The sequence below is a fragment of the Thalassophryne amazonica genome, chromosome 16 (genome assembly GCF_902500255.1).
Source record: "Thalassophryne amazonica chromosome 16, fThaAma1.1, whole genome shotgun sequence".
NCBI classification, from domain to species: Eukaryota; Metazoa; Chordata; class Actinopteri; order Batrachoidiformes; family Batrachoididae; genus Thalassophryne; species Thalassophryne amazonica.
In genome coordinates this window covers 35634382-35648110 of record NC_047118.1, presented here as the reverse complement: position 1 = coordinate 35648110, position 13729 = coordinate 35634382, and the positions used below count along the sequence as shown (strand labels likewise).

General features: G+C 43.6%; 1 protein-coding gene across 2 annotated transcripts in view; it reads left to right on the top strand.

Moving 5' to 3' along the window:
• Positions 1 to 687: 687 nt before the first annotated feature.
• Positions 688 to 13729, top strand: part of pkn1b (protein kinase N1b) — a 96095-nt gene continuing 83053 nt past the window's right edge. The window contains exon 1 of one of the 2 annotated variants that reach the window (XM_034189772.1): positions 688 to 832. In XM_034189772.1, coding sequence (XP_034045663.1) covers positions 773 to 832 — 60 coding nt within the window. In that variant the 5' untranslated portion in view covers positions 688 to 772. Of the gene's footprint in view, positions 833 to 8419; positions 8761 to 13729 lie in introns of those variants that run through there. The other variant, XM_034189771.1, reaches the window with a different exon arrangement.

Sequence of the window (13729 nt, the reverse complement as noted above, 5' to 3'; positions counted from 1 at the left end):
AGCCCAATTTCCACCGGCACCCTGTTGGGCAACAGCACTGGTGGCGGACGTTGTTAACCCGGGCTGCGACCGATCCGGTATGGAAATTCGATTCTTAGTCTCCATAGTTGGGTTGGCTTGTTTTACGCCGGATGCCCTTCCTGACGCAACCCTCCTCATTTATCCGGGCTTGGGACCGGCACTCAGAATGTCCTGGCTGCACACCCCATGTGGCTGAGTTGTCAGCATTGATATTCTATTCCCGGTTATTGTCGTTTTAGTTATTGTATGCCTGTGTGTTCTGTTCTTTCACATGTCTGTGGTTCCACCTTCTTGTTTTCAACACACCTGTTGAAAACAGGTGTATCATAACCCATATCATAGCCCGTATCATAACACCCACAGTATTTAATCAAAGTGAATCAAAAGAAGTGAAATTGAAGACTACTGTGTAGGTGACAATTATATTAACTTTCAGCTGAATATATATCAACAAATATCACCCTGGAGTTTGTTTGGACCCCAGGTGTACTAGTTGGAGTTAACCTGATGGGATTAGACTGTAACTTTAAGAGATGCGTGTCTTTGAACTGATGTGATGTTAGTTCCTGATACTGTGGTCACTAAGTACAGTTTTAGTAACAATTTCACTGCCAGTGTCATAAAGACAGTGAGTGGTAGCATGAGTGAAGGAGGGCCTCACAGCGGTTTTTACAGCATTTTATTTTATTTTTTGCAGCAGTGTAATCAATAATAACAGTCGTATTCAAAAGGTGAGGGACACGATGGATGCATGGGGACGGCTTTCTGTGCAGCCACCCGTCCAGGTCTCATCAGGAGTCAGAGCATCTCAGTAAGGAAATACTTATACTATATACATGTTTCACTTTGTATTCTTTGTCTGAATGATGCCGCTCCAGAACGTTGTGCTGTATTTTGCTTATCTTGCTTTAACTTCAGTGTTATTCCACTTCCTATTTCCCGATGGCAATAAGAGAGAGTATGAAGAACTTGTTTTGAACGCCATTGTGTTTGTGCATGTGTGATTGTTCTAAACCATCTCTTTGAGGGTGTTATTTGTGTGTCTGCTGTTACGGATCTGCCGTACCACTGAGATGGGAAGTCTCATCTGCCACTCAGTGAGGGCTCAGAGGGTCAGTGACCCCAAACTACTGAGTGTCTGAGTCAGATAATCCCGTGACCCATGTGCTGCTTGCTGACTGACTGAAATCAGAAGGACATGAGGCTATGTATATCCATCACTACCAGGCTGAAGGTTCACGATCAGTCAGTCCTGTTGGGGTGTAATCTGGCAGAAGTGAAAATTCAGCTGTGTTACAGTCACCTTCCTGTTTCTCTTATCTACAGTAGTGTTCAGAATAATAGTAGTGCTATGTGACTAAAAAGATTAATCCAGGTTTTGAGTATATTTCTTATTGTTAAATGGGAAACAAGGTACCTGTGATTCAGTAGATTCTCACAAATCCAACAAGACCAAGCATTCATGATATGCACACTCTTAAGGCTGTGAAATTGGGCTATTAGTAAAAAAAGTAGAAAAGGGGGTGTTCACAATAATAGTAGCATCTGCTGTTGATGCTACAAACTCAAAACTATTATGTTCAAACTGCTTTTTTAGCAACCCTGTGAATCACTAAACTAGTATTTAGTTGTATAACCACAGTTTTTCATGATTTCTTCACATCTGCAAGGCATGGAGTCACCCAACTTGTGACACCTTTCAGCTGTTATTCCACTCCAAGATTCTTTAACAGCATTCCACAATTAATTCACATTTCTTGGTTTTGCTTCAGAAACAGCTTGTTTGATGTCACCCCACAAGTTCTCAATTGGATTTAGGTCCGGGGATTGGGCAGGCCACTCCAAAACATTAATTTTGTTGGTTTGGAACCAAGATTTTGCTCATTTACTAGTGTGCTTGGGGTCATTGTCTTGTTTAAACACCCATTTCAAGGGCATGTCCTCTTCAGCATAAGGCAACATGACCTCTTCAAGTATTTTGACATATCCAAACTGATCCATGATACCTGGTATGCGATATATAGGCCCAACACCATAGTAAGAGAAACATGCCCATATCATGATGCTTGCACCAGCATACTTCACTGTCTTCACTGTGAACTGTGGCTTGAATTCAGAGTTTGGGGGTCGTCTCACAAACTGTCTGTGGCCCTTGGACCCAAAAAGAACAATTTTACTCTCATCAGTCCACAAAATATTCCTCCATTTCTCTTTAGGCCAGTTGATGTGTTCTTTGGCAAATTGTAACCTCTTCTGCACGTCTTTTATTTAACAGAGGGACTTTGCAGGGGATTTTTGCAAATAAATTAGCTTCACACAGGCATCTTCTAACTGTCACAGCACTTACAGGTAACTCCAGACTGTCTTTGATCATCCTGGAGCTGATCAATGGGTGAGCCTTTGCCATTCTGGTTATTCTTCTATCCATTTTGATGGTTGTTTTCCGTTTTCTTCCACGCGTCTCTGGTTTTCTTGTCCATTTTAAAGCATTGGAGATCATTGTAGATGAACAGCCTGTTGTGGCTGGCGTGCCTGGCTGGCTTTTGTTTGTCTTCTGTTTCTGTCTTTTGGTTTTCCTTCCAGGTGGTGCGCATTTGGGACTGAGTGGCTGTGTAGCTGAGTTACCAGGACCTCACCCTGATCACCTGAGGCTGATCAGGTGTGGCTCGTCAGGACTCACAGCTGTGGTGCATCTACACGGATTGGAACATGGTGGCATTTAAGACTGGAGTACACAGTGTGTATTTGCCAGAGACTCAACCTTGTGACCAGACGGGTGAGATCGTCGTCTTGAGAGCCATCTCATCATCAGTGGATGCAGAGAACGTCCAGATTTGATGCATGGTCTGTGAAAGAGGAGAGGGTGAGGTCTCACGCTCGTCAGCACACTTCCTGAGGTACGTCAGGTTTTGTGACTAACATTTGTACAGTCAGTAAATGTGGTGTCCCTCACACCTTATTATATTGAGCTGTTATGTTAGTCGTTTTAATCAGCTTCCACTGCAGTGAGTTTGTGAACAGGGTGTTCCATGCCTGCAGGGTGGGAAGCTGATTAGTAATTAAGCCAGGAAGTGTTTGCTGTTTGTACACCTTTGAGCGGTCTCTCTGTGTGTGGAGTGTGGACTCACATGATGATTTCTTCATTCACAGACTCGGTTTGTCGCGGCCACCTGGGGGGTGTCGGCGGGGTCCTTGGGTCCGAACTGGTTCTGGCTCTGGACCGTTAGTGCTGCTGGGAGCGCACCGTAATCCACCACGCCAGACCGCGCACTCTTTTGTTATATTATCACATCACTGTTATGTTTATTAAACTCTGTTATCCTTTGTACCGTGCTCTGCTTATTTTATACTGGGTCCTTCAAACGCTGGTCGGTTCTCCGGGCTGCGTCCGACACATAACACAGCCTATAATTTTTTTGAACCTGCGTATAAGTTTTCCCCTCTCCAATCAACTTTTTAATCAAACTACACTGTTCTTCTGAACAATGTCTTGAACGTCCCATTTTCCTCAGGCTTTCAAAGAGAAAAACATGTTCAACAGGTGCTGGCTTCATCCTTAAATAGGGGACACCTCATTCACACCTGTTTGTTCCACAAAACTGACGAACTCACTGACTGAATGCCACACTACTATTATTGTGAACACACCCTTTTCTACTTTTTTTTACTTCTTCTTTGTCTTTCGGCTGTTCCCGTTAGGGGTCACCACAGCAGATCAATCGTTTCCATCTCACCCTGTCCTCTGTATCTTCCTCTGTCACACCAACCATCTGCATGTCATCTCTCAGCACATCCATGAACCTCCTCTTTGGCCTCCCTCTTCTCCTCCTGCCTGGTGGCTCCATCCTCAGCATCCTTCTCCCTATATACCCTGGGTCCCTCCTCTGCACATGTCCAAACCATCTCAATCTTGCCTCTCTGACTTTGTCTCCAAACCGTCCCACCTGAGCTGTCCCTCTGATATGGTCATTCCTAATCTTGTCCATTCTTGTCACTCCCAAAGAGAATCTCAACATCTTCAGCTCTGCCACCTCCAGCTCTGCCTCCTGCCTTTTTGTTAGTGCCACCGTCTCTAAACCATACAACATAGCTGGTCTCACTACTGTTTTGTAAACTTTCCCCTTCACTCTTGCTGATATTCTTCGGTCACAAATCACTCCTGCCACCTTTCTCCACCCACTCCACCCTGCCTGCACTCTCTTCTTCACCTCTTTACTACACTCTCCATTACTTTGAACAGTTGACCCCAAATATTTAAACTCATCTACTTTCACCACTTCTACTCCTTGTAACTGCACTATTCCACTGGGCTCCCTCCCATTCACACACATGTACTCAGTCTTGTTTCTACTGACTTTCATTCCCCTTCTCTCCAAAGCATATATCCATTTCTCCAGACTAGACTCAACTTGCTCTCTACTCTCACTACAGATCACAATGTCATCTGCAAACATCATAGTCCATGGGGACTCCTGTCTGATCTCATCCGTCAACCTGTCCATCACCACTGCAAACAAGAAAGGACTCAGAGCTGATCCTTGGTGTAATCCCACCTCCACCTTGAATGAGTCTGTCATTCCGACTGCGCATCTCACCGCTGTCACACTATTCTTGTACATGTCCTGTACTACCCTAACATACTTCTCTGCCACTCCAGACGTCCTCATACAGTACCACAACTCTTCTCTTGGCACCCTATCATAAGCTTTTTCTAAGTCCACAAACACACAGTGTAACTCTTTCTGGCCTTCTCTACTTCTCCAACAGTATTCTCAGAGCAAACATTGCATCTGTAGTGCTCTTTCTTGGCATGAAACCATATTGCTGCTCACAGATCTTCACCTGTTTTCTAAGCCTAGCTTCTATGACTCTTTCCCATAACTTCATGCTGTGGCTGATCAGCTTTATGCCTTTGTAGTTACTGCAGCTCTGCACATCACCCTTGTTCTTGAAAATAGGAACCAGCACACTTTGTCTCCACTCCCCAGACATCCTCTCACTTTCCAAGATTTTATTAAACAATCTGGTTAGAAACTCTACTGCCATCTCTCCTAGACATTTCCATGCCTCCACTGGAATGTCATCTGGACCAACTGCCGTTCCACTCTTCATCCTCTTCATAGCAGCCCTCACTTCTTCCTTGCTAATCTCTTGTACTTCCTGATTTACTCTCACCACATCATCCAGCCTTTTCTCTCGCTCATTTTCTTTATTCATCAGCTCTTCAAAATATTCCCTCCACCTTCTCAGCACACACTCCTCACTTGTCAACACATTACCATGTGCATCTTTTACCACCCTAACCTGCTGCACATCCTTTCCACCTCTGTCCCTTTGTCTGGCCAATCGGTACAAGTCCTTTTCTCCTTCCTTACTATTCAACTTCTTGTACAGCTCGCAGTATGCTTTTTCATTTCCTTTTGCCACTTCTCTTTTCGCCTTACACCGCATCTCCTTGTACTCCTGTCTACTTTCTTCATCTCTCTGACTATCCTAAAACCTTTTCGCCAACCTCTTTCTCCTTATGCTTTCCTGGACCTCTTCATTCCACCACCAAGTCTCGTCTTCCTTCCACTGTCCAGATGTCATACCCAGTACTGTCCTAGCTGTCTCCCTCACCACATCTGCAGTACTTTTCCAGTTGTCCAAAATTGCTTCCCCTCCAACCAGTGCTTCTCTCACCCGCTCGCTAAATTTCACACAACAGTCTTCCTCCTTCAGCTTCCACCATCTGATCCTTTGTTGAGCTCTCACAATTTCATAGCCTTAAGAGTGTGTATATCATGAAAGCTTGGTCTTGTTGGATTTGTGAGAATCTACTGAATCTACTGGTACCTTGTTTCCCATGTAACAATAAGAAATATATTCAAAACCTGGATTAATCTTTTTAGTCACATAGCACTACTATTATTCTGAACACTACTGTACCTTTAAAATTTCCACTCAGTTTATCTTCACTCGTTGCTGTATGTGCAGTGCTTTTCATTTTTTTACATTTTTTTTAGCAATTGTGATTTATTGTTTAAGTTTGTCACTTATCACTTAGCTCTACCATGATGTGCTACATGGTCACAGTTTTTGTGCCCTGTTTTTTTTTTTTCTATCTCTCTTTTTTACAAAGTGGGAGGAATATAATTTTTTAACATCTCTCATGAGAGCAGGCAACTTGAGCTTTTGGATCAGTAAAACAACCATAAATTTGCTCTTTTAAGTATAAAATGTCTTGATATGCCCCTGGTGGATCCTGACGGTGTTGAAAGTGGTGCTCTCTGTTGGTGTGCTTGCGTATGTGTTTATGTATGAAATTTCAAAAACACTTGCTACAGTTGATTTGGGAGCAGCATCGTGGATACGTGGTTAGAACTTTTGCCTCAACAGTGAGAAGGTTCTGAGTTCCCCTCAGACCTGGTCCTTTTACCTTGAAGTTTTCATGTTCTCTCCATGTGTGGATGGATTCACACCGGGTGCAATGGCTTTCTCCCGCTTCCAAAGACATGCAGGACTGGAGGCCTGTCCATGATGTACCCCACCTCTTACCGATTGACAGCTGGGATAGACTCCAGCCTCCTGTGAACATCAACTGGAAGAAGTGAGTTTAGAAAATGAATGGTTGAATGACTGATTTGAAAATTTTACACATCATAAACTGGTGACCTGGTTCAGGCCATCCCCAAGATCAAGCAGATTTGGGTTCAAACAAAAAAGCCACTCGGCCAGTTGGATAAGTAGTTGGGTGACCAATATGTAGACCTAGGTTTGGTTCCTGGTCTTGCTGTCAGTCTGTGTCCTTGGACAAGATGCTTCATCTACATTATACCAGTCTACCCAGCTGTATATGAGTATAATCCTTGGCTGTGGAAGTAACCTATGTCAGACTGGTGTTCTTTCCAGGTGAACTCTTAAACTCTCATCCGCTTCAGGGATCAGCACTGGCACCAGTGGGCCAGTTGTTGACACAGCAGTGCAGCAACCCAACACAAGAGATATTTGTGGATACCACCATCTGGTGGTATCCTAACCCTAATATCACTTGCAGTTCTGGTTTTCACACATAATATCCACACTGTCTAAATATGTAGGAGAACTGCAGTCTTCTGTGATGCAAAAACCTCGTCTAAACTCCAGTACAGGGTATTTTTGGCGCATAAAGTGCGCAAGACTCAAACGCTCCTTATGTAAATGGGTTCAAGATGCAAGTACATCCTGCGTGTTTACAGAGGAAAGCTGAACTGAAAACAACCTTTGAGTAAAGTAACAGTTAACATCCATGTAAAAGTACAGAAGCATGGGGGTACACGTGGTTAGTGTGCTTGCCATCTCAAACAGAAGGCCCCGAGTTCAAGGCTATCCATACTTCATTCTCTATGTCCATATGGAGGTTGCATCACGAAGGGCATCTGGCATAAAACATGTTCTAAATCAACATACAGATTTGTACCAGATCTATTGTGGTGACCTTGAATAAAGTGAAAACGCCTAAAAGAAAATCATAGAAGGTCACGCAAATACAAAACTTAATCTCTGCTTCACTTCAGGGAGCTTTAGTAGCTGCTGTGACAATTTGTCAATGAGTCATCATCTGGCCAGAAAACCTCTCACTTGTGCCTGTTTTTTCTGTAGTATAAATGTCAAAGGCTGAGAAAACCTCAAGGGGATGACAGATGGCACTTGGATAGTTTTACTTCCTGTTATGTCCAAAGCACACCCCTGACTAATGAAGAGGAAACATCTAACATCTTTGCTTCCAGCACTCTACTGTATGCTCAGATTAACCACTGTATGAATTAGTCAGACACAAAGGCACTCGCACTGTGCACAGTACACTTGTCTGTCATTGATCATCCAGATGGAACCCATAGTCAGTTTCAACATTTTGGTTCTTTGTCAGCAGTGATTCCATAGTTTGAAGGTTAAAGGACTACTGGTCGCCACTGACAGATGTGGTCATTTTCAACTTTGTAATATCTCTCTTTGTTAAGTAATCCTGATTTACAAAAGAACACTCTAGAATGTTTACCAATCTGAACAAAATGATTAAGGTTCATCTGGATTTGTTGGCCAGAAGTGTGTCAGTGAGGGTTGTAGTTATCAGCCTGCTCGAACAAGAGCAAACTGATGGAGGTGAGATGTTCTGCAGTCCGTTAGATGTCATTTTCCTTAGCTTGAGTTTATTTTTGCTGTGCTCTCACACAGACCTGCATGTAAATAACAGTTGTACACACTGCCTCACTGTGACTCGAGTGTGACCGTAGCTTATCATGACAGCCTGTGTCTCAGCTTTGGAAACCCAGTATCAGGAAGCAGAGTGGCTGTGAGCTCTCTCTCACTTACAAAACCACTCATGTGCATGTGTGTGTGCGCGCGTGTATGTGTGTACAGGGTGCATGACGCCTCAGTCACTGGCAAAGAGCAGAACAGGAAGCAGCGAGGTGGGGCTCGGCCTGTTCTGTTCTTTCTTCCCATCCTCCGCCTCGTTCACTCTCTCCACATTTAGTTCTGGCTGTTTGATTCCTGGCGGGAAGCACATCCTGGATTTTGAGGAGGCAGGAATAGCACACGGTTTTGTCATCGGCGCTGAGCGCATGTGATAGCGTGCGCACGGGGGGGGCAGCAGGGGGAGGTGGTCAAGAGCAAAGACTGAGGTCAAACATGGCCAGTGAGGAGGTGCTGGAAGACCAGACTGGCGATCAACCTGCTGACTGTCTCGTTCCTGCCGATCAGAGTGATGCCGAGCCATTGGTAGGCGATTGTTGCCACAGTAGGCCTCAACATGGCCGTCTTTCTGTCTGTCCATCGATACGGCCCGTCTGTTGTGTCAGCTATGTTGTTCACTTCCTGTAAAAACTTCATATGTCTAACAGTGAATCACTCCTGAGTTGTCATTGCTGTCTGCTGCTGTGTGAGCTGCACACCTCAGTCCACAGGGATTAAGTTGTGTTGTGTCGAGCAGGAGTGCGTCACAGCACAAACGCTCCTTTCCTGTTGCTGCCTTTGCTTTGTCTTCTGCTTCGAATGGCGATGCATTCGCGGCTGCTTCCCATTCCTTCATTGAACCCTACTTGATGAGTAACCTGCCACATCAAGTAGAATTAAAATGAAAGGTCTTTCCATTCCAGCCTTAAAGGGCCCCAAGCAAAATTTGATTTGGGGGCCCCTATCAACCAGCCTCAGTACGGCCAAAGTGTTTAACTGTTGTCAGGCAAATATTGCTGCTTGATCATGTGCAAATCTAACACACCCAATATCGATTTTTATTATTTGTCGCTATCTTATAATTCCATTTACTGAGTAATCAAAGCTTAATGATCAAAAGCGATATGAAGTGTATTTTAATACATTATTTAGTAACTCAATGTATAAAACAAATTGGCTGGTTGTAGCAACATTTGCTTTGCATATTAGGGCTTTGTTTTTCCTAGAAATATGCAATAGAGTGGTACTTGTGGACCATTGACTGTGTGTGTGTGTGTGTGTGTGTGTGTGTGTGTGTGTGTGTGTGTGTGTGTGTGTGTGTGTGTGTGTGTGTGTGTGTGTGTGTGTGTGTGTGTGTGTGTGTGTGTGTGTGTGTACGGGTGGGCTTTAGGACCTAAAATTAATATCATGGTATTTTTTGCTCTTTGGATGTTGACAGTATTATATCACGGTATTGCTAGTTTTCTACTTTAATAATCATAATTTATCTTTTTCTTTTTTTTTTTGAACAGAGGTTTAACCTGGACTGTTTTCATTGCAACGGCACTTACTGGGAAAAGCTGAAAATTTTCCACTTTTGCCATAGTGACAAAGACAAACCAGATGTCATTTTATCTTTAACAAGGAGGAAAAACGAGCAGGAAGAGATGGGTTATTTAAGTGCAGAGAGTCACCTGGTTTTAATCGGCGGAACAAATAATTTGTGTGATACTACAGAAAAGAATTAATCTATAACCTCACAAAAAGTTAACATTTTAAGCTGCAATCAGAGTCAGGGCTTCTCGTTTTAATTATAAAACTGTGCTTTCTGTTGTGTGTTGGGGGGTTTGGCTGGATGTTTTTGTGTTGTTTTCTTTTCTTTGCTCTCCAGGTGGTATGCAAACTGGTTTTTGTCTGTGGAGACGGTGCTGGCAGAAGAGTCCTTCACCCTCATCAGCATTATTAGCTGCACCTGTGGAGGATGTTCACATGCAGGCCTACTGACTCGCAGCACCTGTGGATGATGCTCACGTGTAAACTTAAAGACTTTCAGCTGAAGCAGATAATGAGATGGCGTTCTGCATTTAAGCCATGAGTGGTTCAAGCAGAATTGCCGGGAACTCGACCTTATGACGTTCGTTTGTGAGACGCTGAGGACCGCGCCAGGGTTTGACACATCGTGCCTGTGAAGGAGGACGGGTGAGGGACACATGCTGTCAGCACACATCAGAGGTGATTATTGTCTGAATGATCGTTAATAGTAATTTGGCATTTTGTTACGCAGTATATTTGAACATTGATGAGAATTGTGCAGTTTGCTTCTCACTGCCGTGGCGTACAGACTGATGATCCTCCACCTGTTGTGAGAAGCTGCTCATTTACATAAAGCTTAAATTCAGACCTGAATGTGTTGCTGATAGTGTGTGCCTCTGAAAGATATTTGCTGTAGCTCTGTTGATTTACCTCACCTTTTCCATCCTTCACAGAGTCGGTTTGTCGTGTGCACCTGGGGGGTGTTTGGCGGTGAATCTGAGTCCAGAAGCGCCGAGGCTTCGATCCTTTTGGGCACTGGAGAGCGCGCCGTCCTTCACTCCGCCAAACAAACCAAATATTTATGTTGTACACTAATTATTGCACTGGAGGGGAAATAAAATCGTTTTGTTTGTGGAACCGCTTTCCGGTTATTTAGCGCTGGGTTCGGTCAGACGTCGGTCCGCTCCTCAACCTGCGTCTGCACACAACACTTTCAATGAAGTAAATTGTGTCTGTGTCATTAGCATTGAAAAATGGCGGCACCTCAAGTTGTCATCTACAGTCTGTCGCTGCAGATGGCGGGAATTCTGCTGTGACAAGTGCTGTGATGTTTTTCTGCTGGTGACATATGAACGCAGTAATGTTAAGATGTAAAAAAGTCACCAGCACAAAAATCCCTCTGGTTCATTTTAACCTTTTCCACTGTGCACGTAACTGGTGCGCAGGAGCACGTGTGTATCAAAAATGAATGCCATTCAGCAGGAAGACATGTAGGGCAGCACTTTCCTCCATGTTTTCAGCATTTTAGCTCTCACACACACACACGCACACACACTTGCGCATCACTTATGTGCATGTGATAAATGACTTTATAATACTTTATAATGACTTATGCCGATAAGAAAAAGATTTTAACAGGTGTTTTGACTCATGAGAACGTGGGGGGGTGTGTGTGTTTGTGAATGGAGGCACTGGCCACCTCTGTCTGCGGCTCTGATCACAGCCCCACCAGTACTGCTGTGTTGATCAACATTGAGCTGAAGTATCATTATGATCTCAAATTGAATGGATATTGACCATCATTATCACTTTACCGAGGCATTGCTAAGCCGGTAGCATAGATTTACGTTGATGCTATCTGGCTACACCCACCCGCTGTGCGTAAACAAATAACGTCATAGTGCGCGCAGCCCAAGAACTGTCCGCAGAGGAAAACATAAAAAGGCGAGACGTGTGTGTGTTGGTCCCAATATGGATATTCCGGATTATTTTCTCATGGACAGTACGACAATGAACAGCAGCCAAAGCAGCCAGCTTTATGAAGACGTACTGCCGAATTCGGAGAGCAGTGCGTGACAGCCGACACGACAAAAGTTAAAGTGAGCCAACTTGTTATGTACGCGTTACGTGTTGTGTATCTCAGTAAAGTGATAATAATGCAAATAACATGCATTTGTCATGCGGTATGCATTTTCTGAGTCCTTCTGTCCATGCTGTCGCCTGCACGACCTGTCGCCTGACAGATATTTGCCCTCGTCTAACTCGGGCGAATATCTGTCATTTTGGGCGACTGGGCGTGGACGTCGGGCCTCTGAAAATGCATACCGCCCTCCAAAAGCATGTTATTATATTATTATTTTTCATTAATTCCACTGGGGTATTTTTTCTTGAGGCCCAACATGTCTTCTGTATTACACGGTGTTGATTGTATTGAGCAATCCATATTGTGGTGCACTATCACACCGGTGATGACTGTGGCTGATGACACCAGTGTGCCGCCCACCACTTATTTAAAGCATCTGCATAGTTCTGTTACATATGTCACAGAAGTCTAAAATGAACTTCCCTGGCTTGTCCAAAGAAATTGGCTTTAAATGTGAGGTTTGTATTAACTAATCCTTATATTCAGTCTATCTGATTACTTATGGCCTCTGACAGTAGAGGGTTTGTGTCTAAAAGTAGCTATAATTCCCAAATGGTAAATGCCATATTTTTTTTTAGCTAACGTAAATTGTTTTAATTAATTTCTTTGAGCTTCTTCCATGGGCGCCACATCACCACAGCAGCTCAATTTTGAATTGGCATGGTAATTTGGCACACATTTCATGCTGGATACCTTTCCTGATGCAACTCTAGATATACTTGGAGACTGAACACATATGACCTTAAACCAAAGACCTTCTTTTTGACAGGCACTTGCACCACCGTGCTGCTCAAGAATGCAGTATTGTTGTCCAACCCCTTGAATTAAAGCTGAAAGTCTACAATGCACACACATGCTCACCTTGATTAATTTCAACTCTATTGTGGTGTTGTAGAGAGGCAACATTAGAATTACAAACAAAATGGTGTCAGTCTCCAAATACTTATGGATCTGACTTTCAGATCCATACACGCTCTTTCAGACCAACCATAGCAGTGATATTTCTGTTTGTTACTTTGTTCCTCTTTCAATGTTTGAAACATTTTGTGGCATTGTTCCAGAGTTTCAGTGACACAGCATTGTATTAAAAATACACTTGCAGTCTTGCATGCACTCACCCTGTGCCGTGCGGTTGGGTGGCTGACTCTTGTCCTACACTGTGCTGCAGAAGATTAGGTTTAGTCAGAGTGGAGTTGCAGTATTGGCCTGTATGTTGTTGCACGGACACAGAGACCTATGAACTTGTAATCTAATCCAGTGATTTTCAACCTTTTTTGAGCCGCGACACCCTTTTTATATTTACAAAATCCTGCGGCACACCACTGTCATGTGTCACGCAGCACTAACTCGACTGTCTCTACACGGTGCGTTAGCACGTTAGCAACACGTGCGGTACAGATATGACGTAACATAGTATACTATAGTCATGGAGCTGTATATAAGAAATAGAAAGCGCAGTCCCATTGCTGCACACTAAACGAAAACGTCCCTTCATGGACAGCCACATGATGCCTCCTAACCGGGCAAAATATTGATAAAGTACCCGGATGTTAATGCATTTTCAATGGAGATTCGCGACTGAACACATCAGAAAAATGCTCGCAAAATACGTGTTAAAATGCCATTTTGTCCTGGATATCGAGCCAGTAAAATTAAATTACATTAAATTATGTCAGGAAAGTATTAAACTTACTCTGACACACACACATTCACAAATATTAGTACTGAAAGTTACACGGATCTGCGCTGATAAGCTATGCTGCTGGGCTGAGCTGCTGCTGTGATCGCAGCACAGCTCCTAAAACCATTACAACACATTTATATATATTGTATTTTTACACAATTATCCTTTATTGACCG